Raw genomic sequence first — 27,229 nt, 5'->3', positions numbered from 1 at the left:
GGATGAGGAGGATGAGGATGACATCTTGCCTCCGTAGAGCCAGTTTGTGCAGGGACACATTAATAGCCAGCTTGTTTTGTGGGGGCCCAAACGAACCAATCATTTCAGCCACAGTTGTGTGGCAGACCCTGGCGCTGAAATGATTGATTTGTTAAAGTGTGCATGTCCTGTTTATACAACATAAGGGTGGGTGGGAGGGCCCAAGGACAATTCCATCTTGCACCTCTTTTTTTTCTTTGCATTATGTACAGTTTGGGGCCTAGTTTTTCTAACTGCCATCCTGTCTGCCACTGCAGTGTCACTCCTAGATGGGTCACGTGTTTGTGCCGCCCACTCGTGTCGCTTAGCATAGTCATCCAGCTACCTCGGTGCAACCTTTTGGACATAAAAACACTATTGTGAGGTGTGAGGTGTTCAGAATAGACTGGAAATGAGTGGAAATTAAGGTTATTGAGGTTAATAATAGCATAGGAGCAGAAAAACCTACAAATTCTGTGATTTTAGCTGTTTTTATGCTTTTTTTCAAAAAAATACAGATCCAAAACACAAAACCCAGAACCCAAAACACGGAAGGGTGGTTTTGGCAAAACCAATCCAGATCCAAAACACGAAGAAAGATCCAGATCCAAAACCAAAACACAAAACACGAAAAGTGGCCGGTGCACACCCCTAGTTTAAAGTCAATATGGAATGACATTCTTTGCATTGTACAATAAAGAAACAGCTTAAGCTTGAAATGTAAAATACCATTATATAAGCACCCATGACTATTCTTCTCATCCACAGGGTTTATTTTGGCCATCCTTTCCCAATTATTCTGCACGAGGTCTTCCATGTTTGCAGCTAAGCTTCTCAGTCACATGATGGTGGCCTGTTTAGGAACTCAGGTAAGAAATAGAATTACTTTTCATCACTGAATGCTGACATTAGGTATGGCAAAGTTAACTGTTTAAAGCAGGTTTGTCCATGGGAGCCAACAATGCTTTTTGTGCATACTGTTTTACTTGATAAGTACTATAACTAGAACTGAATAATTGATGTGGATTAAAAAATGGTCAGTTTTCATAAGCGACATTATTAAATTGCAGTTTTCTCTTCATCTTCCATAATGTGATTGCCAATGTGGTCATTTTACATTATCAGAGAGTTCAAAGGAGAGAATAGCAGTAAAAAGTAGGGTAAATTGTAATAGTTTAAAAAACAATAAAGATTGAGGATTTTGAAAACATACTGTATGCAAATATAGGTCTATGTGGAAATTGCAGCCTGGCACTTACAGCCTGGGAAGCCTATTGTAACAGCAGACAACAGGTTCTACCATTTTCAGGAGCGGTTTTCTAGCGGTAGACCCATGTATTGCATTTCATCTTCAGTTCTACAGTAGAATGTTCAGGATGTTGCCTCAGCTGCACTCTGGGAGGTCCACTGGGAGGTGAATCCAAATGTTCTCGCAAAACATACACTTATCAGTATATGTTTAGGTATTTAATAAGTATACATTTGCTTGAACCACTGTGACGAATTATAAAGTCTACCAGAGAGATTACAGTTGGCTTTTAAAAAGTAAATGAGTGATCTCCAAGCTACTGATTGTCTTGGACAAGTGGACATTACTCCTCCTTTGCCTTATCCCTGACATCAAGGGATTAAGGGGGAGATGTATCAAACCTTGGGGAGAAACAAAGGGTAGAGTGATAAAGTACCAACCAATCAGCTCCTAACTATTATTTTACAGCCTGTGCTAGAGCTGATTGGTTGGTACTTTATCACTCTACACTCTGTTTCTCCCCAAGGTTTGGTACATCTCCCCGTCAGACTGCCATTATGAATTGCATTTAATATGCATATTAATTCATTTCCCTCTGCTGCGTTTCATTACAAGTATGGGCTGGTCAAAGATGTTAAGGCTGGCAAACAATTTGTTTTCACCTTTGGCCTGTAAAGAGTAAATATATGCAAACAGCTGGTACGTTAGCAGGATGTATGTATACAGATGAGTTTGGTTTAAGGTCACCAATGTACATGAATAGTTAGCTTGCCTTTCTGCCCTTCCACATTATGAAAGACAAGTTGTATACATAAGAGATATTGGGCCTGATTCAGACCCACTCGCGAGCGGCTGTCCGCTCGCAAGTGGGTCGATGTTCTGGACTGAGCATGCGCACGACGGAGGGAGCTCCGTCGTGCGCATGCGCCAGACGCGACGAGCGAAGGAAAGTCCTTCGCTCGTTGTGTCTGATCAAAGGGGGCGTGCTGTCGATGTTGATTGACAGCACGCCCCCTTTGGTAGGCGTGCCGGGGGCGTGCCTCCCTGACGGGGGCGTTCCCATGGGAACGCCTCCCGTCAGAAGCCGGCCCACTGACATCACTAGTGATGTCAGTGGGAGTGATTTTGGCTCTGATAGAGCCAAAATCACTCCGGAGCTTGCAGTTGAAAACCTCAACCGCAGGCTCCGGCTCGCAGTTTCGATGGTCGCGATGGTCACGACCATCGCGGCCATCAAAATGCACGCTCGTATAGCCTGTGGGTGGTGACCCACAGCTATACGAGCGTCCAGGAGGACGCTCCATTTTCATGGAGGCCGGCCCTCATTCAGAGCGTGCGCTCTGCTCAGAGCGTACGGCTCTGAATGAGGGCCATAGTACAAATAATTTAGAGTATGTTCTCATAGTCTCACGTTGTGTATTGTCTTCAGCTAGGTTCACTGGATGGAGGACCCAAATGGAATGTTTGTCGTAATTGTGATCAATTAGCCTATTTTTTAAATCATACAGTAGACCACATCTGCGTGTCGGTATGAGGGCATCAAATCAGAGTCATTGTTTCCTGGTACTACAGTATGTATTTCCATAGTGGCAACATGCGGCATCAAATTAATCTAGTAAAATGTAGAGTTTGTTTTGCTGAAACACTGGCATGGAAACACAGGCACGACTCCACCAGTGATAACAAAATATACATATTTATCTACTATGTGGCTGGTGCAGAGATAAACAAAAATCAGTCATAGTTGTTCTTGCGCTGCATGCACAATAATAAATGTATAGTACTTTCTTGCCTTAAGGAGAGTTGTACACATCTCTGCGGACCACTCCTATACATATGCTTGGTTCTATAGCCCAATGATGTCACTATAGGCGGTGACACCCAGTACCAGACTTAGGTAATCCTCGTGTGCGCGAAAGGGGGCTGCATGTGAGGCCACACCCCCTGATGCGTGCCATTTGGAGGCGTGCCTACTTGTCACAATGACCCCATTATCAACACACTGTGGGCTCTCCCAGTGCACCGGGAACTGCTGGGCAGTCCCTTCTCTCTGCCAGCACAGTGTGGATGACACGTGTATGCGCATGTGACACCATCTGAGGGGGTGACACCAAAATAGCAGAGTAGCTCTGCTATTTCGGTGTCACGCCTTCAGATGGTATCACCCGGTGTGGCCTGAACTCCCCACACCTCCTAGTGATGCCATTCCCATAGCCATCACCATTTTAGGGGCACTTGCTTTAGCTCTTTCTTTGATAGTAAAAATGTGTCTGAAAACAGGGGTATTTACACATAATCACAACTCTGCATAGCCCCCAATTCCGTTGACACACTCTCTCTGAATATAGCATATATGGGAACACTCTGTTACAGCCCAGTTACGCAGTGCGGCTGAAATGCGTATGACTCTGCATCACCTCAGTGGCGCACGCAGGGGGTGTTTCAGAGTACCCAGTACCCCACCTTGATGAACCAAATTTTTTTTCAGAGATAGAAACAGCCTTGTCTCTGTCTCTACACCAGCCACAGGCCTACCACGATCGGAGCTGCCTAGCCACTGCTTATTCAGCTGTCATATCACCTGACGCGGAAGCGCTGACAGCTGAACCGGCAGTGTCCGGGCATTGCACCGCAAACAGGTGACAGCTTTCCCAGAGGCAGCGAGAAAGGGGGAGGATCACTGCCGCCCAGCAGCCAGGCACTTAGGGTCACGGAGGAGGTCCACACTTAGCAGCTGAGCCCACGCATCAAAGGACAAGCCTCTATGTGTGTGTGTGTGTGTGTGTGTGGAAGTATGCTATGTGTATATACAGTATGGTTTGTGTGAGTTTGTAAGTATGCTGTGTTTATGCTATGTGTGTGTATGTATGCTGTGTGTGTATGTGCAGTTGCATATGCTTGTAGAATGCAAATACTTATTAAATTATGCTCCTCAGACCCCAATATATACAAAGTACAACAAGGAATTTATGAGGTTTCATGTTACAACAGGAAAGATCCTTACTCTAAAGAGATTTTATTCTGTGGTGTATGTGGTTTCTTTCATTTTCCACATGGTTGAGGTGTCTAGAATCTGAAATATTGGCTTTCATGAGAACTTACACCTGTCAGTGGTTTCACAATGTTCTAAAACCATCAGCCTGGGCAAAATGCCATGGAATAAAGAGTAATAGGCATGCTTTCAGACATGTTTAGGTATTATGGAATACTGCTTTAGTTATGGATAATACTGTTGCATATTATATATAAACACTGTCACAATTACCTACTGTGACATAACTTCAGCTAGACTACAGAATTTTGGGAAGTATTCACACGTAAGAGTGGGTCACTCTTCCGCAATCCACCTGATTTGTAGTGAGAAGGGTGGACTATACTTTTCTCAGCAAATCGCATTAATATAGGCCCACTCTCTCTGGATGATGCCGTGATTCACATTATTGCGCCACAATGATAATATTGTATGTACTTTATATAAATAGTTACTATTGGGTGGATCATAGGAAAATCTCTCAGTCATTACATGTCTCTTTCTAGACAAAATAAACAGTGTGAAAATTGCAAGCGTTCTAAAAATAATGAATTGTGAACTAACTACTGCATTTGCTATGGTTATACTATTATCATTATCACCATTGCTACTGTCCCCCTATGGTGCATTGTGAAGTATTGTGTTGCAACATCATGGATTATTATTTTGGATACATGCGACATTACCTTAGCTCTTATTAGATAGAGCACATTAAGTTACTGGTTTAATAAAAGTGCTGCCTACTGTATGTATTCTCATTGGTGCCCAGCCTGTTGTCCTTCATACATCTGCCAACTTCTCACAGTAAAACTATCAGCAAAAATCCCATTCTCTTTCACATCACTCCCCTGCATAGCAGGGCACATCTATCTCTGCAATTCCCAGGGTGGTATTTGAGCTATAATTTCAAAGAGAAACCATTGCAGCCTACTGAGATCCGCAATAAGCGCACAAAATATTTCTATTGCTTCTGAAATATTAGTAAAAGCCATGGGACAATACTTATGTTTATATCATCCATGTTACAAAGAATGATAACATTTGTAGTTTAAGAACATCTAGAAAGCCACACATTTCCTAAGCCACAATTTGTAATGTGTCTTTGCCCCAGGCTGGAGTCACTGTATTGTCCAACAGAGACAACAAAAACTAAACACACCTAGATTATGACTGGAACACTTCATATGTGCTTAATACAGTACATACAGTATATCTATATTAGTTTGTACATTTCTGTCTTATTTGTTAAAAGCCATTACTATGGGCATTATTATAACGTTGGTTAAACTAGTTCACACAGTGTACTGCTATCTCAGCTGCTGTTCCTACATAATTTTATAAAAGAAAATGATTGATACATAGGCCCCTAAATCTGAATCAAAACCTTTGGCGCTGTTACTGAGGTATGGAAGTTAAAACACAGGAAAATTGTACTTACCTGCCATCCGGTTTCTCTGTGAATCTTCTGATTGGCTGCCAGCATGTCCCAATCGCTTTCAGCAGAAGAGGAGGAAGATAAGTGGTAAAGTGGGCAGAAGTTGAAGAAGAAAAAGGGTGTCAGGAGAAAGTGCAGGGAAAGAGTAACAGTGGTTTGCGAAGGGCTCAGGGGAAAGGTGGGTGGTGGTGAGTAAATGGTAGAATTAGGTGGAGGGACAGATATAATAGGAGGAGTAATCAGAGACACATGTAAAGGAGGAAAAAAAAGTCCAAGCACACACAAAGATGATAAGAGACACACATGGGCCTGTGGCAACATGGATACATATATTGGGTACTGGATGGGCATAGTTATGTACATACTGGGGATGTATGGACATATAAACATATACACTGGGGCTTGGGGGAGGGGGACATGGTGACACACACACTGACGGTTGTGGGGGACATGGTAACATACACACTGGGGCCTGGGGGAGGACATGGTGACATACACACTGGGGCCTGGGGGAGGACATGGTGACATACACACTGGGGACTGGGGGAGGACATGGTGACACACACACTGGGGCCTGGGGGAGGACATGGTGACACACACACTGGGGCCTGGGGGAGGACATGGTGACACACACACTGGGGCCTGGGGGAGGACATGGTGACACACACACTGGGGCCTGGGGGAGGGGGACATGGTGACACACACACTGACGGTTGGGGGTGACATGGTGACACATACTGGGGCCTGGGGGAGGACATGGTGACACACATACACACACACTGGGGCCTGGGGGAGGACATGGTGACACGCACACTGGGGCCTGGGGGAAGACATGATGACACGCACACTGGGGCCTGGGGGATGACATGGTGACATACAAACTGGGGCCTGGGGGAGGACATGGTGACATACACACTGGGGCCTGGGGGAGGACATGGTGACACACACACACACTGGGGTCTGGGGGAGGACATGGTGACACACACACTGGGGCCTGGGGGAGGACATTGTGACACACACACTGGGGCCTGGGGGAGGGGGACATGGTGACACACACACTGACGGTTGGGGGTGACATGGTGACACAAACTGGGGCCTCGGGGAGGACATGGTGACATACACACTGGGGCCTGGGGGGAGGACATGGTGACACACACACTGGGGCCTGGGGGAGGGGGACATGGTGACACTCACACTGCGGCCTGGGGGAGGACATGGTGACACACCCACTGGGGCCTGGGGGAGGATATGGTGACACACACACTGGGGCCTGAGGGAGGACATGGTGACATACAAACTGGGGCCTGGGGGAGGACATGGTGACATACACACTGGGGCCTGGGGGAGGACATAGTGACACACACACACTGGGGCCTGGGGGAGGGGGACATGGTGACACACACACTGGGGCCTGGCGGAGGACATGGTGACACAAACACACACTGGGGCCTGGGGGAGGACATGGTGACACACACACTGGGGCCTGGGGGAGGACATGGTTACACACACACTGGGGCCTGGGGGAGGGGGACATGGTGACACACACACTGACGGTTGGGGGTGACATGGTGACACATACTGGGGCCTGGGGGAGGACATGGTGACACACATACACACACACTGGGGCCTGGGGGAGGACATGGTGACACGCACACTGGGGCCTGGGGGATGACATGGTTTCACACACACTGGGGCCTGGGGGAGGACATGGTGACATACAGACTGGGGCCTGGGGGAGGACATGGTGACATACACACTGGGGCCTGGGGGAGGACATAGTGACACACACACACTGGGGCCTGGGGGAGGGGGACATGGTGACACACACACACTGGGGCCTGGGGGAGGACATGGTGACACACACACTGGGGCCTGGGGGAGGACATGGTTGCACACACACTGGGGCCTGGGGGAGGGGGACATGGTGACACACACACTGACGGTTGGGGTGACATGGTGACACATACTGGGGCCTGGGGGAGGACATGGTGACACACATACACACACACTGGGGCCTGGGGGAGGACATGGTGACACACACACTGGGCCCTGGGGAGGACATGGTGACACACACACTGGGGCCTGGGGGAGGACATGGTGACACACACACACACACTGGGGCCTGGTGGAGGACATGGTGACACACACACTTGGGCCTGGGGGAGGGGGACATGGTGACACGTACACTGGGGCCTGGGGGAGGACATGGTGACACACACTGGATCTTGGGGGAGGACATGGTGGCACATACACTGGGGCCTGGGGGGAGGACATGGTGACACACACACTGGGGCCTGGGGGATGACATGGTGATACACACACTGGGGCCTGGGGGAGGACATGGTGACACACACACTGGTGTCTGGGGGAGGACATGGTGACACACACACTGGGGTCTGGGGGAGGACATGGTGACACACACACTGGGGCCTGGAGGAGGATATGGTGACATACACACTTGGGCCTGACACACATACTTTAGCATGTGGAGGAAAGGAGCTGGAGACAGCTGTACAGTGAGGTACTATAGGAAGCTGAGGTGCACAGTTTGAGAAACGCTGGCATAGTCTCTTATTCAGGAAAGTGCCCCAGTGTCCATATATTTAAGTATTATTTACATAAACTAGCACTTACAGTTAGGTACAGTATTGGCAACAGGATTTTCATTCAGGGTCGGACTGCCACAAAGGGGAACAGGGGAAATCCCTGACCTGCTCCAATGCCTGAGGGCCCCACCCAGGGCCAGTTCTCCCATTACGCATGGCACGCAGCTGCGTATGGCGCCACTTAGTGGAGAGTGTCTCAGCTGCGTACCATGCAGGCCACGGGCAGACTGTGTCTCTGTGACACAGCTGCATCCTGTGTGTAGCACTGACCGGACGGAGTTCTGTCAGCACTACACAGTGCCAAACACACAGCCGCCGGCGCCGGCAGCTGTGTGTTTGCTTTAGCAGCTGATGCTCGTTACCAGGGGGTTACATGTTCGTTGGTAGGGGTTTTCATGCTCGTTGCTAGGGGGTTTCTGCTCGTTGCCAGGGGGTTACATGTTCGTTGCCAGGGGGTTTATGCTCGTTGCCATTGGGTTTCACGGGAGAAGATGCAGCTTTCTGCATCTTCTCCCAGCAGTGCCAGCATTCCTGGTACTTCTGGGAATGCTATGTGCACTGTGCTGACCTAACAGACACTAGAGGTCCAGTAGGACCTCTAGCATCTGTCTCCTCCTTGGCGGCAGCCATTTTTGGATGGCTAGTCCGCATGGAATCTGCAGTCCCCCAAGTCACCACGCACTACAAGACTGCACGGGGTGTGCAGTGGCTGAGTCGGCCCTTTTTCACTCCCTGTATTCCAGCACCCGGTGCATGGGCACCTCTAGCCCCCCCTAGTTGCGGCCCTGGGGGAGGGTTAGGTTTCGGCACTAGGGGGTTTAGGGTGCGGGAAGGGAGGGTTAGGTTTAGGGGTAGGGTTAAGACACTTACCGACAGCTGTCGGTATCTTAACCTTTTCAGAATGCCGGTGTCGGGATTCAGACCGCCGGGATCCCGAGAGCCAGCTTCCCATACCAAACACATTCTACCTGGTTAATAAACCAAAGACCTGGTTTTGTTCATTGCTTGGACTGACCTCCATCACACACTACAGGCACACACCACAGGCACCTATATCAACACCTATAGGATCTGCAAAAAAACAAGCAGACAGATGGGAAGAGTGGGGGAGTAGGGCCTAATAAGACTGCAAGTGACAGGTTATTAATACTACTATTTATACAGTGGCTCAAGATTTCTTCCTTGGCATCACACAAACACAACCATTGTTTTTCAATAATGCAACTAAAAATATTATTTATTTACTTTTACATATTGTATCAGTATCACTGGCACCAGATGGATTATACCCTAACAAGCTGATTAAGAGTACAGTATAGTTGTTTGACATCACTAGGTCCCAGCAGGGACTCTCCTTGTTTTTCACTACTTTCCGTTTATGTATTCATGATGCAAATACATATTAATAGCACCACAGAACTCTACGCAGTTTCTCAGAAGCCTGAGAAAACACGAGCTGGTTGCTGCACGGAGAGGGGAAGTTAACTGTAAACAGTGTTGTGAGAAACCAGTAGAAGAGGAAACAATCTGGCTCAGCAATCCATCAGCTTTATCAGATATCCATCCCGTTTTCAGTTTATATACAGCTGCCAAATCCCAATCAGTACACAGTGCATATCCTCAGGGGCTTCTTATTCACATTATCCAGTACGTCAACCACACTCTCTAATGGCTAAGATCATGCTTGTCTACGGTCCCCTTGTAAACTATATAACTATTGTTCAGACTGGAGAAAACATATATTAATAGGTGTATAGTAAAACTGCTAGCAAAGCCATTGGTAGTTTAAAGCAACAGGCCTATTGTTTTCCCAAATATAATAATTAATTATACATGGAAATACAGAATATAATCTACCCCTGTTTATTTGGGGTACACCAGTGGTAATAATATAGTCTCAGGGGGTCATTCAGACCCGTTCGCGAGCAAAGGACGCTCGCAAATGGGTCGATGTTGCCCCACTGCGCTGTCGATGTTGATTGACAGCACGCCCCCTTTGGTGGGCGTGCCGGGGGCGTGGCGGCCAGACGGAGGCGTTCCCATAGGAACGCCTACCGTCTGAAGCCGGCCCCACTGACATCACTAGTGATGTCAGTGGGAGTGATTTTGGCTCTGATAGAGCCAAAACCACTCCAGGGCTTGCGGCAGCGAGACCCTACCGCAGGGTCTCTGTCGCAAGCCCGATGGTCGCGATGGTCTTGACCATTGCGACCATCATCATGGACGCTCGCTATAGCTGTGGGTGGTCACCCACAGCTATACGAGCGTCCAGGAGGACGCTACATTTCCATGGAGGAGGGCCCTGATTCAGAGCGAGCGCTCTGGTCAGAGCGTCCGGCTCTGAATAAGGCCCTCAGTTCGGTCTACACATTGATGCAGTTGTTCAGTCTTTCAATTTGTTACTCTTATAGATGAGATGTATCAAACCTTTGAGAGAGATAAAGTGTAGAAGTTGCCCATAGCAACCAATCAAATGATAGCTTCTGGCTATCATTTTTCTAGCACAGTCTATAAATGACAGGTAGAAGTGTTTTGTTACTATGGGCAACTTCTCCACTTTATCTCTCTCGAAGGTTTGATACATCTCCCCTATGTGTGCACAGACAGACCGACCGACCACAGATCTTATCACTCATCCTGATTACTCATTGACCAGATAACATTGCATAAGACACCTTTTGTTCATACTTGACTACTTTTTTGATTGAGGAGCATGATGAAGTGATTTGCTTCATGATGGCGCAGGTCCACAGCATAATTATATGATTTGTGTCCTCGCACAAAGTCAGGATTAGTCCTTGGTGACAGGCATTGTGTCATCTTGGCCCTTTCACAAGAAAGAGAAGCATTTTCTGGGAAGACGGCTTTCATTTCTTTCTTGATAACCTTGGTTTGCGCATATATTTGTGATTGTTAGTAGCATTATTTAATGACGATTATTATTGTATTCTATTTATATGGTGCCAGAAGGTGCCGGGAGCGCTATACAGAGATGAAACAATTCAATTATTCATCCATACATAAGATATCAATGAAATGTCTATAGATACAACCATAGGGTAGAGTGAAGTACAGAGGATGTGGAAGGTAGGGGGATGAAAAAAACCTAGAAGAAATGCAGTCACATTGCAGAACGGTGCACTGTGCATTTGTTGATTCCATGGGGCAGTCACCGTGATGCCACAGTACCTGAAATTACTGCATTCTCAGCTTCTTTTGTTTTCAGAATCCATCATAACAAAGACATGACTGGGATTTCCACGGTCTATAATATGGAGTAGGGAGATTGCACTTTATTTTTCAGAGGGGCAGAGGATTGTCAGGTTCACAGTGAAAAATGTATTTAACCATCATATTTAATATCATAACATTTATTTTGGAGGGCCCTATTTATCAATCTTTTTTTTACTAAAATAATGGGAAAACAGGTGTTTTCACACCCTTTTCATATTATTTTAGTATCATCTAAATGTACTAAAGGGCAATTGGAGTAGAATTTGCAAAATTCTACTCCAAGCCCTAAGCATTGCATTCTTTTATTAATCAGATAGCATTTCCCATACATCTACCTAAATAAATTGTTAAAAAATACTGTGAGTGAGCCCTGCGATAACAATGCCACCTGGAGATGGTGTTAAGCAGGGTCATCGTGCCCCACTCCCCCCCATCTTACCTACACTAACCCAGCCTTACCTGTCTGCTGGGAAAGCAGAGACTCACTAGGTTTCAGTGATCAGCCTCTGTGTCTGATAGACCGCAGGCTGATCACAGCCCCCAAAAAATGTAATGAATAAACCCACAGTTACCTCCGTTCAGGTGATCATTGTACCCCAGTCATCTGATTGCTGTGCCCCGGTCATCTGATTGCTGTGCCCCGGTCATCTGATTGCTGTGCCCCGGTCATCTGATTGCTGTGCCCCGGTCATCTGATTGCTGTGCCCCGGTCACCTGATTGCTGTGCTCTGGTCATCTGATTGCTGTGCCCCGGTCATCTGATTGCTGTGCCCCGGTCATCTGATTGGTACACCATGATGCTGTGAAGACCCGGCAACATCCTCAGTGTACTGCAGGGATTAGATGACCAGGGCACAGCTATCAGACGACCAGATCATAGAGGAGCTCACTGATTCCCTTGAATGGAGGTTAGTGTAAGCTTTGGGGGTGGGGGGTGCAGGAAGGGGGGGTGTAAGAGCTAGCAGAGAAATGTTTGCAAAAAATACCTTGAAAAGTGTTCAAAGAGGATTCGCAGGGGCAGGGCTTTCTCGCAAGCTCTGTCTCTGCATGCTATATTTCATATATCCTTGCAATGTATTCAAATATCGCATTGCAAGTCCTGGCAATTTTATCACATCTGCATCTGAGATACGGATTGTGCTAAATAAGGCTCTTAGGGGCATATGTATCAAAGCCTGTAACACTTCATTGCTGGTGGTACTGAGAGCTACTCTTCAGGCCCCACAGCAAACCCTTTTTTGTGCTAGGGTTTCCCGGTAGTTAGTTCTGGCAACAGCCCCCCTTTACAGATAGAGGGCAATAATTTCATACTAACACTACTCTATTTTCATAAAGAACCTGTTACTTCTCTTCCAAGTTCATATTTTCATGTGTTTCATTTAATGTGCTGAGATGTATTAAATAATGGGAATCAGCACCTGTTGCACAGGCTGTACTAGTTGCTGGATTACACGTCTTCAGTTGATCTTCCTCTCACTAGTCACCTGTTGAACTGCTGAAGGTATGGTCATATTAGACATGATGGGAATATGAGCTGTCGGTACAAGCTGCACAGAGGTTACTTCATTTACTGAGTGCCATGAGCCTGGGTCAGGTGTCCATTATCAGGACCTTATTGATTTCTCTGCTCAGTCTCAAACCATTATGTGTGGGAAATAGATATCACCAGTCACTAGTCACCTCTAAATGTGCTGACCCATGAAGTGATACTGCCGTGATCATTCCCATGTAAAGTAACCATGCATTATCTTCTTGTTTATGAAACTTCTTCAGGTTCACCTGTTACCTTCTCAACAAGGAACTGAAAATGACTTATCACGTAAACTGAACAAATAGGAAATACGTGTTTATTTGATAAGCTCTGCTGGTTCCTAGTGAACTCATCGGCTATTGTACATTTCTGAATATATTAACCCCACAGAAAGGCTGTGTGTAGGTGACAGGTGTCCTCTACCGTCTCCTGGCATAATAGCATACAGGGACACAAAATTAGAATATAGTGAAGCAAATCATATCTAACTAACTGCAGCGTTCCAATTACTGTCATGAAAGTCTTTTCCATGTATGATATTCCACAAAGACAGACCTCATTTTTCAATAATTATACTCACTTATCATTTTTCTTCTGGAGTATCTATCCACTCTTTAACTGGCCCCACTAACATTAAAATAGGGAGGAGGTGAAAGGTAATTGTGGTTGAGTCTTGCATAGGGAATGATGGATTACACCGTTGATCTAAAAGAAACATGCTTCATTTGTATGTCCCATCTAGGCCACCATCACACACTGCCAGAACCCAAGGTCCGCTTACCAGATCTGGCAGCAGTGGATAGTGATCATTGCAGAGCACAGGGTAACTATTCCCTCCCTCTTTGTGAGCCAGAGACCTGCAGACAGGCAGGCACTTGGATTTGACTGCCGGTCATTCTCACAGGAGTAGGCACGTGGCTTGTTTCCGCCTTTAGGAGCTGCTGTCGTGTGGTGCCAAGTTCAAACCCTGCCTCCTATATTAACCTCACTCAGGCACTAGATTAGTACCAGATTGTCAGGCTCACTTTCCTGTGTACAAGCATTGCTACTGCTAGATCCTGATTGCTTTCTGTGCATTTGATCAGGGTTGATTTCTGACTCCACTTCCCGTTGCTCCTTCCATACTCCTGCTGAGCATTTCGGTATGTGACTTTGGTTTGGTAATTGATGACTCCCCTGTAACTTGATTCTACAGTTCTGGTCCCTGGGTAATGCCAAATCTAGTTGGCATAAACTATCCATTAATTATTCCTGAGACCATGACAGCTGTGTTTAGATCTTGGAAAATGCATCTTTACAGTGACCGCTCCATCTACTGTTTGGGTGCTTTTTTTTTGGTTATCCATTTTCTGGGGATTGACCATATATTTAGGTTCAATAAATTGGCCCCTAAGTTTTAACATAAGTATATAGACTATGCATTCTTGAATGTTATCACTAAATACAATAAGTCCCACCCACAACTGCTGGAAGAAACGTAAAATTTTTACGAATAGGTAATAGACCTATTTAAGTTTCAGTCGGCCCCATCCTATTTCAAAGTGGGTCCCACTGTTATTTATTTTAAAAAATGCTGACTTCTGATTTCTGTTAATACCTGAATGTGAATGTTTCTATCATATCTTTTCACATGAACTTTAACTATGGTTCATTGAACCATATGAAAATCGAACCCATCTCCAATGGTCGCATAAAGTGTGTGCATGTGTTACTGTATGTACCATTAGCCCTTAAAAAAGATGTGTCCCAGAGACCTGCAGAGAGTAAGCATAGTGCCTGTTCTGAGTTGGGAGTAAAGAAAGAAAGAGCAAGTAATGGTGCATACACACTAGGGGTGTGCACCGGCCACTTTTCGTGTTTTGTGTTTTGGTTTTGGATCTGGATCTTTCTTCGTGTTTTGGATCTGGATTGGTTTTGCCAAAACCACCCTTCCGTGTTTTGGGTTCTGGGTTTTGTGTTTTGGATCTGTATTTTTTTGAAAAAAAGCATAAAAACAGCTAAAATCACAGAATTTGTAGGTTTTTCTGCTCCTATGCTATTATTAACCTCAATAACCTTAATTTCCACTCATTTCCAGTCTATTCTGAACACTGAACACCTCACAATAGTGTTTTTATGTCCAAAAGGTTGCACCGAGGTAGCTGGATGACTATGCTAAGCGACACGAGTGGGCGGCACAAACACGTGACCCATCTAGGCGTGAAACTGCAGTGGCAGACAGGATGGCAGTTTGAAAAACTAGGCCCCAAACAGTACATAATGCAAAGAAAAAAAAGAGGTGCAAGATGGAATTGTCCTTGGGCCCTCCCACCCACCCTTATGTTGTATAAACAGGACATGCACACTTTAACAAACCAATCATTTCAGCGCCAGGGTCTGCCACACAACTGTGGCTGAAATGATTGGTTCGTTTGGGCCCCCACAAAACAAGCTGGCAATTAATCTGTCCCTGCACAAACTGGCTCTACGGAGGCAAGATGTCATCCTCATCCTCCTCATCCACCGATTCCTCACCCTCTTCAGTGTGTACATCCTCATCCTCACAGAGTATTAATTCATCCCCGCTGGAACCACAGCTCCCTCTGTACGTTCTGGAGGCTGGTCTCCCTGAAAGAGTTGATAATTCATTTTATGAACATCATCTTCTCCACATTTTGTGGAAGCAACCTCCTACGCCTTTCGCTGACAAGGTTCCCGGCTGCACTAAACACTCTTTCGGAGTACACACTGGAGGGGGGGCAACTCAGGTAAAATAGAGCCAGTTTGTACAGGGACCTCCAAATTGCTTCTTTTTCCTGCCAGTAAAGGTACGGACTGTCTGACATGCCTACTTGGATGCTGTCACCGATGTAATCCTTTAACAGACAGACGCACGCTTGTCGCTGCTGCTTTGAGGATGCAAGTGCGGCTACAGCCCACACAATTTACAAAGACAGAAAAAAAAAAGAATATTTTTATTGTTTGTGGAGCGTACTTTGAGGGTTACACCACCCTTTAACAGACAGACGCACGTTGTCGCTGCTGCTTTGAGGATGCAGGTGCGGCTACAGCCCACACATTTCACAAAGACCGAAAAAAAAAGAACAATATTTTAATTGTTTGTGTAGCACACTTTGAGGGTGTCACCACCCTTTAACAGACAGACGCACGCTTGTCGCTGCTGCTTTAAGGATGCAGGTGCGGCTACAGCCCACACAATTCACAAAGACAGAAAAAAGAAGAAGAATATTTTTATTGTTTGTGTAGCACACTTTGAGGGTGTCACCACCCTTTAACAGACAGACGCACGCTTGTCGCTGCTGCTTTGAGGATGCAAGTGCGGCTACAGCCCACACAATTCACAAACACAGAAAATAATTTTTTTTTTGGTTTGGACTGGAGTGTACTTTGGGGGTTACAGCACCCTTTAACGGTCAAGCCAGCCGGCCCTTTACTTATGACACAGGCGCACGCTTGGCACTACTTTGTTGATGCACGTGCGGCTACTGCGCACACAATTCACAAACACAGAAAATAATTTTTTTTTTGGTTTGGACTGGAGTGTACTTTCGGGGGTTACAGCACCCTTTAACGGTCAAGCCAGCCGGCCCTTTACTTATGACACAGGCGCACGCTTGGCACTACTTTGTTGATGCACATGCGGCTACTGCGCACACAATTCACAAACACAGAAAATAATTTTTTTTTTGGTTTGGACTGGAGTGTACTTTGGGGGTTACAGCACCCTTTAATGGTCAAGCCAGCCGGCCCTTTACTTATGACACAGGCGCACGCTTGGCACTACTTTGTTGATGCACGTGCGGCTACTGCGCACACAATTCACAAACACAGAAAATAATTTTTTTTTTGGTTTGGACTGGAGTGTACTTTCGGGGGTTACAGCACCCTTAACGGTCAAGCCAGCCGGCCCTTTACTTATGACACAGGCGCACGCTTGGCACTACTTTGTTGATGCACGTGTGGCTACTGCGCACACAATTCACAAACACAGAAAATAATTTTTTTTTGGGTTTGGACTGGAGTGTACTTTGGGGGTTACAGCACCCTTTAACGGTCAAGCCAGCCGGCCCTTTACTTATGACACAGGCGCACGCTTGGCACTACTTTGTTGATGCACATGCGGCTACTGCGCACACAATTCACAAACACAGAAAATAATTTTTTTTTTGGTTTGGACTGGAGTGTACTTTCGGGGGTTACAGCACCCTTAATGGTCAAGCCAGCCGGCCCTTTACTTATGACACAGGCGCACGCTTGGCACTACTTTGTTGATGCACGTGCGGCTACTGCGCACACAATTCACAAACACAGAAAATAATTTTTTTTTTGGTTTGGACTGGAGTGTACTTTGGGGGTTACAGCACCCTTTAACGGTCAAGCCAGCCGGCCCTTTACTTATGACACAGGCGCACGCTTGGCACTACTTTGTTGATGCACATGCGGCTACTGCGCACACAATTCACAAACACAGAAAATAATTTTTTTTTTGGTTTGGACTGGAGTGTACTTTCGGGGGTTACAGCACCCTTAACGGTCAAGCCAGCCGGCCCTTTACTTATGACACAGGCGCACGGTTGGCACTACTTTGTTGATGCACGTGCGGCTACTGCGCACACAATTCACAAACACAGAAAATTATTTTTTTTTTGGTTTGGACTGGAGTGTACTTTGGGGGTTACAGCACCCTTTAACGGTCAAGCCAGCCGGCCCTTTACTTATGACACAGGCGCACGCTTGGCACTACTTTGTTGATGCACATGCGGCTACTGCGCACACAATTCACAAACACAGAAAATATTTTTTTTTTTGGTTTGGACTGGAGTGTACTTTCGGGGGTTACAGCACCCTTAACGGTCAAGCCAGCCGGCCCTTTACTTATGACACAGGCGCACGCTTGGCACTACTTTGTTGATGTACGTGCGGCTACTGCGCACACAATTCACAAACACAGAAAATAATTTTTTTTTTGGTTTGGACTGGAGTGTACTTTCGGGGGTTACAGCACCCTTAACGGTCAAGCCAGCCGGCCCTTTACTTATGACACAGGCGCACGCTTGGCACTACTTTGTTGATGCACGTGCGGCTACTGCGCACACAATTCACAAACACAGAAAATAAATTTTTTTTTGGTTTGGACTGGAGTGTACTTTCGGGGGTTACAGCACCCTTAACGGTCAAGCCAGCCGGCCCTTTACTTATGACACAGGCGCACGCTTGGCACTACTTTGTTGATGCACGTGCGGCTACTGCGCACACAATTCACAAACACAGAAAATATATTATTTTTTTAGCACTTGGGGGGAGCACCCCTGATGGACAGAGCACCCCCTGGACAACACTACAGCACCCCTTTAGGACTGGGACACTGCACAGGACTTTGGAGTGGACACAGCTCCTATGGAGAACTGACTGCACAACACAGTCCAGCCAGCCCCTATGGACTTTGAAGTAGTGGACACAGCCCCTATTAACAACAGCAGCACAGCACAACACAGCCAGCCCCTATGGACTTTGAAGTAGTGGACAACAGCAGCACTACACTACACTACACAGCCCTAACTCCCACCCTCCCTCTTCACTGTCCACAGCCGAGTGAGAAAATGGCGCCGACGCGGGTACCTTATATAGGATCCAAAACCCGCGAGACTCGGAAGGCGGGATGATGACGTTTTGCCTCGATTTCAGATCCGAGTCAGGCGGGAAAAGTCGAGCCTGATTCGTATCGGACTCGGATCGGGGGGGCTCGGGGGGGGTTCGGATTTCAGAAATCCGAACCCGCTCACCCCTAATACACACTACACGATATGCTCCCTGAGCGATATCGTGTAGTGTTGTCCCCAGCAGGCTGTGCTCAATGTTGTTCATGACATTGAGCACAGCAGCTGAACGATATCACTAACGATATCGTTCAGCGATGGGCTCTCTCCCCCATTCCCTGACATGCAGCAACCTGACGAGATCATCAGGTTGGCCTGCATGTCAGCCTGATGAACAATAATGACGTACGACCCGCGGGAACACGCGTCGTCGTTATCGTTCATGTTTTTGGGGTTAAAAATGGACGATAAAGTGGACGACTGAACGATAACGATATCGTTATCGTTCACTCGTCCACTTTATCGCCCAGTGTGTACGCACCTTAACTGTGCATCTAGGGATAACCATGCTACATTGCAGTGTAATAATAAAGCTGTCCAGCATTTGTGGGCTACATGCAGAAGCAGCAAGTACTTATCACGCATAGAAAAAAATATATGTATCTGCACCCCTTGCATTGGAACATGGTTTGCGCAGCTACACAGATACTTGCTCTTTCTTGCTTATTCCCAAGTCAAAATCAGGCCCATAGCTTGAAAAGGGAAAAAAATATTTCAGAGCAAAGTCCAGCACACTGACATTAGGAACATATACTCCAAATTAGTCTCCAGTTTCGTTTTATCCAAAAAACAAATTTTTTACATCCAAACCGAAAGGAACTCTAGATGTACAAACTGCCTATTTATAAACTACTCTGAAAAACACACTCCTCAAACTTTATTGGATAAAACTCCTAACTATCAATCAAAACTAACCAGCGACAATTGCACCCGGCAACATGGTTATAATATGCAGACAATCATCTGAAGAACAGGGCTCATATATCCTTAAGATTAAGTAGCGTTCGTCTATTTTTATTTGCATTCATCATGTAAGAAACACAGGACCTGATGCAGAGATAGACGCAATGCCAATATTTATGCAATTCAGCTATTATCGGTGGTCTGCATCGGAGTCGAAAAGTGCCGCCATGGTCTTGCAAAGCGAGGATCTATTCGCAAAGTGATTGACAGGCAGGGACCATTTGGGGAAGGTAGCGGTGGAGTGTTCGCTCAAACGCAGGCGTGCCATGACCATTTGGGGGCATGTCACAGCTTGTGTCTGCAATCCCATACGCAGTAAAAATGGCTCCAGCGTTTTAGTTCCCACAGCCATTCTGTGAGACCATAGAGTTTCTCAGAAGACCGATTATCTAATGATCTGTGATTGATGCTGCATCTTTGTATGCAAAGCCATCGGTTGCTGCGGAATTTGCATAGTTTCACACAGCCACTGCATGCAAATTCGCAGCTTGCGTGTTTTGGATTGCAATTAAGTCCCTCCATCGTGATATCAGGTGTTGTGAGGTGGGCAAAATTGGCTGGAAATGACTGGAAATGAATGCTATTGATGTTAATAATACAGGTCTAAGTTACATGATTTTAGCTGTTTTTATTACACCCAAACTCGGGGTTCCAAGTCGAGCCCAATCCCATTTCGGATCACTTTGGGGTTCCAAGTAGAACAGAGTCCCAGCTCAGGTCTGCTGTAAGTTCGGAGATCGGATTTAGAAAACAAATATCGAGTTTTGGATTGCTGTTTTTATCAAGTTTAAAGAAATCCAAAACTGAATCCAAACCAAAATACTTGAGGGTGCTTTTACCAAAATCAAAGCACGTCAATAATTTGAGCCCAAAACTCCCAAAGAGATTGATTAATGACTTGGGCATACAAAGTGTTTATTTAAAACATGGCAGCTAAGCCTTACTGTCCCATCTTACACAGCAGACATCCTCAATATAGACATTTCAGTGACTCATCATAAACAGAATCGTGTATTATTCTATTAATTCTTGGTAACAATAGCTTCTTCTTTTTCCTGTCACTATTCAAATATAATTAGCCTCAATTTGTCAGACTTTAACCATAGTTAAAGTAATTGCTGTCAGCCCACCTCAGAGATATTTCAGTGAGCTATGTTTCTGGCAAATGAATGCAAGGAACATATGCTTTGTGCTGCTCTCAACAAAATTCCATTGAATGTTTACTACAGTATCTTTAACGTTAGACTAACAATTACTACTGCATACCTCCCAACTGTCCCGCATTCAGCGGGACAGTCCCGTTTTTCTGGGACTGTCCCGCTGTCCCGCCCACGGGCCACAGTGTCCCGCGGTTGGGGGAAGCAAGCACCGCTTCCCCCAAGAATGCGCACAGCATCTATTCACAGCATGGGGGGGAAGCCCGGGGGCAGCCCAGCATCTCGGAGATGCTGGGCACGCCCCTTAGTGATGTAAACGGGACGTGTCACAAGGACACGCCCCTTTACGATCAGGCACGCAAGTCCCAACTCCTCGGGGGAAAAAGTTGGGAGGTATGTTACTGTATGAGTGGTACAGTATGTAGTGCGTAACTAGGGGGGGTCGATCGGGGCTCATGCCCTGGGTTCTGTCGGAATGGCGGCGCACGGGGGGCACCGCCAGCCGCGGTCCAGGTCTGTTTCAGTCAGAGTAGTGTGGAACCCAGTGAGTCCGCACTACACGCAAAACAAACACACTGCAGCCGGGTAGTATAAGGGATAGTGCACTACTGGGGGCACTGCATAGGGGTGACCAACACTGGAGGCACTGTATAAAGAGCACTACTAGGGGCACTGTATAAGTATGCACTGCTGGGGGCACTGTATAAGGATGCACTGCATTTCCGATTCCATAGCAGAAGCGGACAATTCTTCGCCTGATGTATGGGGGCCTTGAGATAGAGCAAGTAACTGAGCACCTGGGCAAACCATGTTGCATTGCAAGCTGTGCAAATACATATATATTTTTGCATGTGGGGTAAATACTGGCTGCTATTGCATGTAGCCCACAAATGCTGGAAAACTTTATTTTTACACTGCAATTTACATTTCAATTTGGACACACCCCTCCCAAATCTAAATCTCTCTGCACATTTAAATCTGCCCCCCCCCTGCAGTGTAACATGGTTATCCCTAGATGCACAGTTACTTGCTCTTTCTTTCTTTAGTGCAGCATGCTATTACCAGGATGCACAATTACTTGCTCTTTCTCACTCTATTCCATACTTGTCTACACTCCCAGAAGATGCGGGAGGCTCACGATTATTCGGGTAGCCACCTGCACCCTTGGAAGTGTAGGCAGATCTCCCGTATCCTGCCCACTTCCTAGCTGGCAGGATGGGGAGATTTAATGGGGAATTTGCAGAGTCTGTAGGAAGGGGGCGCAGGGGCGTATCTACCCATTGGCCAGGATGGCACTCGCCAGGGGCGCCGGCCAAAGGGGGGGCGCCGTCCGGCACTGCCACCAGCAGCCAATGGGTGGACTACCCCATAGGCTTGAACTAGCCCTGCTAGTCGCCTGAGCCCCACAAGTGTAGGGCAGACCACAGTGAGAGCGTTTTGCCCTACACAGTAACAAACACACAGCTGTGTTTGTTATAGCAGCCAGCCAATGAGAGTCAGACAGACTCTCATTGCCTGCTGCATCCAAGGAGGGAGCGGCTTGAGCTCACTCATGAGCTCCGCCTTCCGGCTCCCCCCGCAGCCGTTGATGGGAGAGACGTCATGACATCTCTCCAATCCCATAGTGCAGAAAGAGAGTTGGCCCGGAGGAGTGTACAGCAGCGGACGTCGGCAGGAGCAGGGATCAGGTACGTTTTTTTTTTTTTTTTTCTGTGTGTGTTTTTTTTCTGGCACAGCAGAGGGGGGAGTGTGGGTACTAGGGGACACTGTATAGGGTATGGCTGCTACTGGGGGCACTTTATGGGGGGGTGGCCACTACTTGGGGCACTTTATGGGGGGGCACTACTGTGGGCACTGTATAGGGGGTACGCCACTGGGGGGCACTGTATAGGGGGGACTACTACTGGGGGGCAATGCATAAGGGGGACTACTACTGGGGGCACTGCATAGAGGGGACTACTACTGGGGGCACTGCATAGGGGGGACTACTACTGGGGGCACTGCATAGGGGGGACTACTACTGGGGGCACTGCATAGGAGGGACTACTACTGCTACACTGTGGGCACTTCCTGAAATTATGGGGGAATGGGGGCGCCAGTCCATTACCTTGCCCGGGGCGCTCGGATCCCTAGATACACCCCTGAGGGGGCGGGACTAAATGGCGCTAATCGAGTCATTTAGCCCCGCACCCTCAATGCAGACATGTGAATCGCTGACTTTCCCGGGAAAGGGGTGGAGTCTAATTATGTCAAACTAACCTGCGGCAGGCTGCTCCCGGAAAGAATTTAATCAAAGTCAGTAAGTATGCTCAATTCTCAACTCTGATTTAGGCAATAAATTATTACAAAACACTATAAGGTGTGGTAAAGGAATTTCTCAAAAAGTAATATATTTTGGACCATTTTATGTGGCATAATATGAATTGGGGTACTCTTGTGTAGCATAATATAAATTATGGGGAAGGGGGCCCAAAAAACTTGAATGTACTGGGCCCCAAGATGACTATTCCTGGGCCTGTTGGCCAGTGTCCCTGGGGAGTGGATCAGCATTACAGCTGCACCAGTGACTTTGTTTTGATAAACTGCAGAATGGAAAATCTTTTGTCTGTGCAATGAGCAGCAACAGAAAATCTCCTTTTCAGAGGGATTTTAGTAAATATAGACCCATTAATGGATGATTTACATGTGTGGGCCTATGATATGACAGTTTCCTATAACTGTGTGTGTGCAGTTAAGGACAAGCGGATGTTTTTCTCCAATTTGAACACTTTGATCCTTCATAAGGGCGATTGGAAAAGAACAGGCAGGTTACTGGGTGCTGCCAGGAAGCTCCAATGTTTATATTTGCCAAGAGGACGAAACAGTGAAAGTAAACAGATGCTGTGTAAATATGAGCTTACTAGCCGAATAAGTTGGATGCCAATATTAAGATTGGAAATTCATTACAATATATATACTTATCCTTCACATAGAAAGTAAATATAAATAGTACTGTTATTCTGTATCCTGGCCTAGATCATGTTACCATATATTCTAGGATGCTTATTGCAAACATAGGAATATCCACAACACGATATAATCCAGTTCCGCAAACTAGTCAGAGTTGGCATAGATCATACTTGCCTACTCTCCCAGGACCTTTGGGAGGGTCCCAATTTTTTGGGTAACACCCCGCACCCCCAGAAAAGTAGGCACTTCTTCTGCATCCTGCCCACTTCCTAGTGAAGTGGGCAGAATGGGGAGAATTTTCCTGGGGATCGGCGGGTCCGTGAGTAAGGGGCTTAGCCTAATGACGCGTTCTATGAGAATCTCACCACTTGGCCTCACCCCCTAGTTAATATGCGGAATTACCCGCATTTTGCCACGAGGCGAGGGGCTTAATGACACAAATAGTCTGGCCCCACCACCTGCATCTCTGCTCCAGGCTACTCCCGGAGAGGAGAATAAAAATGTTGGTAAGTATGGCATAGATCTTACATTAAAAGAAATAATGGGAAGTCTGTTTGCAGCAGTGGTGCACCCTACTTTGTATTACACAGAGGGTCTTATTCTGTGATCGCAGCTGCGTAATCGCATGCAATGAATCTGCAAAAATATGCAAATGTCTGCCACCGCTCAGCCAGCATAGAGACACCCACTGCTGCCTTCTCACATCCGTAATATCTCGCAGCCCCTCACGCACAATTACAGCAGCTATGACCTGTCTCAGAATTTACAAGTCTAGTCGCACGTAGTGAGGCTGCGTAGGCAATCGCAGTGGCTAATTTATGCAAGCCGATGCAATGGCGTTCCAATGGAAAGGCACGCTTGCGTTTCTGCAACCATTACCCCATCACCACCCCCAAACGCTCACGGCCAGTCACTCACTAGGTGATGGATTCCCCCGTGCGATTTCCATGCACGCGCAGTGCGTGTATGCGCAGGATGCAACAATCGGCCGGTCTGCGTACGCTGTTGCAATTGTAATCCGTGCTGAATCAGGCCCAGAGTTTTTTATGTCTATAAAGTGTAAGCTGTAAGCTTTCCTCTTTGTCTGTTACCCAGTCTCGTCTTATTATTGTTTTGTTCCCAATTTCAAAGTGCTGGTTCTATAGCAATATCTGTTTTCTAAAATAAATAAAAGGTTAGTTCAAGGGCTCATTTGGAGGCCTGGGCAGGGAGTGTGATAGGTGTGAGGGAGGGAGTAGCAGAGCAGTGGTGCCGCACTTGGAATGGAAGGAGGTGACCAGTGTGGAGGAGAGGCAGAGGTCAGAGAAGGAGCAGAGATGGTGGGAGGGAGTGTGTACAGAACTCAGGTTGGAGATGTAGGAGAGTGGGGAGAGACTAAGGCCTTTATATGTGAGGGTGATAAGATTAAATTGTATCATACTTTCCCACTCTCCTGGAAAGGCCGGGAGGTCCCCGAAAATCAAGTGGTGCTCGCGGCCACCCGCAAGGGAGGGCAAGTCTCCCAAATTGGCCGCCAACTATCTGTGCTCCCCTTTACCCCCGCACTCCCAGCCTCCAATGCCCACTTATCGAGCAAAAGAGGGAGGTCCGGGGGAAGCAGATGATAAGATTTGCGCTAAATCACATCATCGTAGCCCCGCCCCTGCTTTAAATGCTGGTAATCTAGCCATTGTAGGGGACGGGGCCTCAATGATGTGATCGCACCATCTCGCCCTGCACCTCCCACTTATGCCGCTGCCACGCCCCCTGCTGAGCCGGCCTGGCTATCCCATCCCAAAGGGAGCAGCCAGAAAGTCGGTAAGTATGAACTGTATTCTGTAGTGGATGGAGAGCCAGGGAAGCAGTATGCAGATAATGACTGTGCTGTAATATATTGTCATATATTAGTATAGGCTGGTATTTACTGTACTGATAGCCTCAATGTATCTTCTAATGGCAAGCAAGGTGAATATTAGCCTGCTATTTGGCCATAGAAAAGTGTGTGACCCTCAGTCATGGTGAGCAGTCAGATTGGCAAGTCTGTAGGCACCTTGGCCATAACTCGCTTTACTGAAGACAGACTACGTTATTTATATCAGTGTCTATAAAACAAGCCACACAGGCTTTTTTTTTTTTAAAGAATAATTATTTTCTGTTAACCTTGTAACCTTGTGAAACTTCTTTTATATACCCATGTCCTATTTAACTTTATCTATTTTACTATGTAAACAGACAAGTTTGCCAACATTTTCAAACCCAAACACTCAGCACACTCTGGCTGCATGCAGGGAACAGCCACAGCCACCTTTGTATTCTTCCTGGAGTTCAGGCCGAGGTCCCCTCTGTGTTCATGTGTTTCCAGGGAAACAAACTGTTCGGACTACCAGAAATTTACTTTGCAAAGGACAATATTGAGGTTCAAAGTACAGTTTTATGCTTTGTTTGGACTTTTTTTTCCTTTTTAAGTATAGATTTCAGGCCTATAGAAAAACCATTACACAGATTGGCCTTAGTTACAGTACATCTCACTTGTGTTGAAGAATGGTAGAAAATGTAACTAAAGTTTGTTACTTGCTTTTCAGTTGACATCTATCAATCAGTTCGAAAAGGGATCCAGTCACACACACCATGTCGACACTCTTACTGTAAACATCACTATGTCGATATTAGAATGTTGACACGGTTCAAAATGACAACAGGCAATGATTTCAAGGTACACACTGTGTGATTGTGTACCCAGCCGATGGGACAACGCGATGGATCGATACACAGCGCCGTCCATACACACTGCACTATGCGGTGTACGACAACGTGATGTGTCGTTCCTGGCTGCATTTAGCAGCATAGCGTCGTTCATGACATCATTCCATCTGCTGTGCAGCGCAGCACGTAGAACGGTACAGAGAATGACCTGCTGGCATACGCGATCGGGCGTACACACTATGCCAGGGGTGGCCAATATAGTCCTCGAGGACCCGTCAACAGTTCACATTTTCCAGCCCACCAAGCTGGTAAACAGGTGTAGTCATTACTAACTGTCGGGGCGGATTGGGCCGCCGGGACACCGGGCCAGTTCCCGCTGGGCCGGTCTATTTGGTGGTCGGCTTCTGCCCAGCCTGCCCTTCAATGGTTCACCCTTCCCCGGGCCTCCACTCCCCTGTCCTGCTGCCGCGATCGGAGCTGAGCTCCGATCGGGCAGATGTAGAGCTTCTGCACATGTGCAGAAGCTTAGTGAAAGTTAAAAGAAAATGGCTGACGGGAGAGCTGCTGCGCATACCCAGCAGCAGCAGCAGTTCTTCCCATAAGCCTTTTCGGAGCCCGGGGCCAGTCCCTCCGCAGCCCGCCTCCAGCTTGGCACCGACTGCAGCACAGTGACAGACAGCCTAGCAGTGACCAGCCTGAAAAGAGGAGGGAGGCGGC

At 46.9% G+C, this 27,229-nt stretch overlaps 1 protein-coding gene across 1 annotated transcript in view; it reads left to right on the top strand.

Moving 5' to 3' along the window:
• ADGRV1 (adhesion G protein-coupled receptor V1) overlaps window positions 1-27,229 on the top strand; it is a 556,691-nt gene that overhangs the window by 364,817 nt on the left and 164,645 nt on the right. Inside the window, exon 84 of the mRNA XM_088444649.1 lies at window positions 787-887. Within this exon, the coding sequence (XP_088300775.1) occupies window positions 787-887 (101 nt within the window). The remainder of the gene's footprint in view (window positions 1-786; window positions 888-27,229) is intronic.

The sequence above is a fragment of the Taudactylus pleione genome, unplaced genomic scaffold, assembly GCF_031769625.1.
Source record: "Taudactylus pleione unplaced genomic scaffold, aTauple2 ptg000370l, whole genome shotgun sequence".
NCBI classification, from domain to species: domain Eukaryota; kingdom Metazoa; phylum Chordata; class Amphibia; order Anura; family Myobatrachidae; genus Taudactylus; species Taudactylus pleione.
The sequence above is the reverse complement of the archived record's forward strand: the minus strand, read 5'-3'. Positions and strand labels throughout refer to the sequence as shown.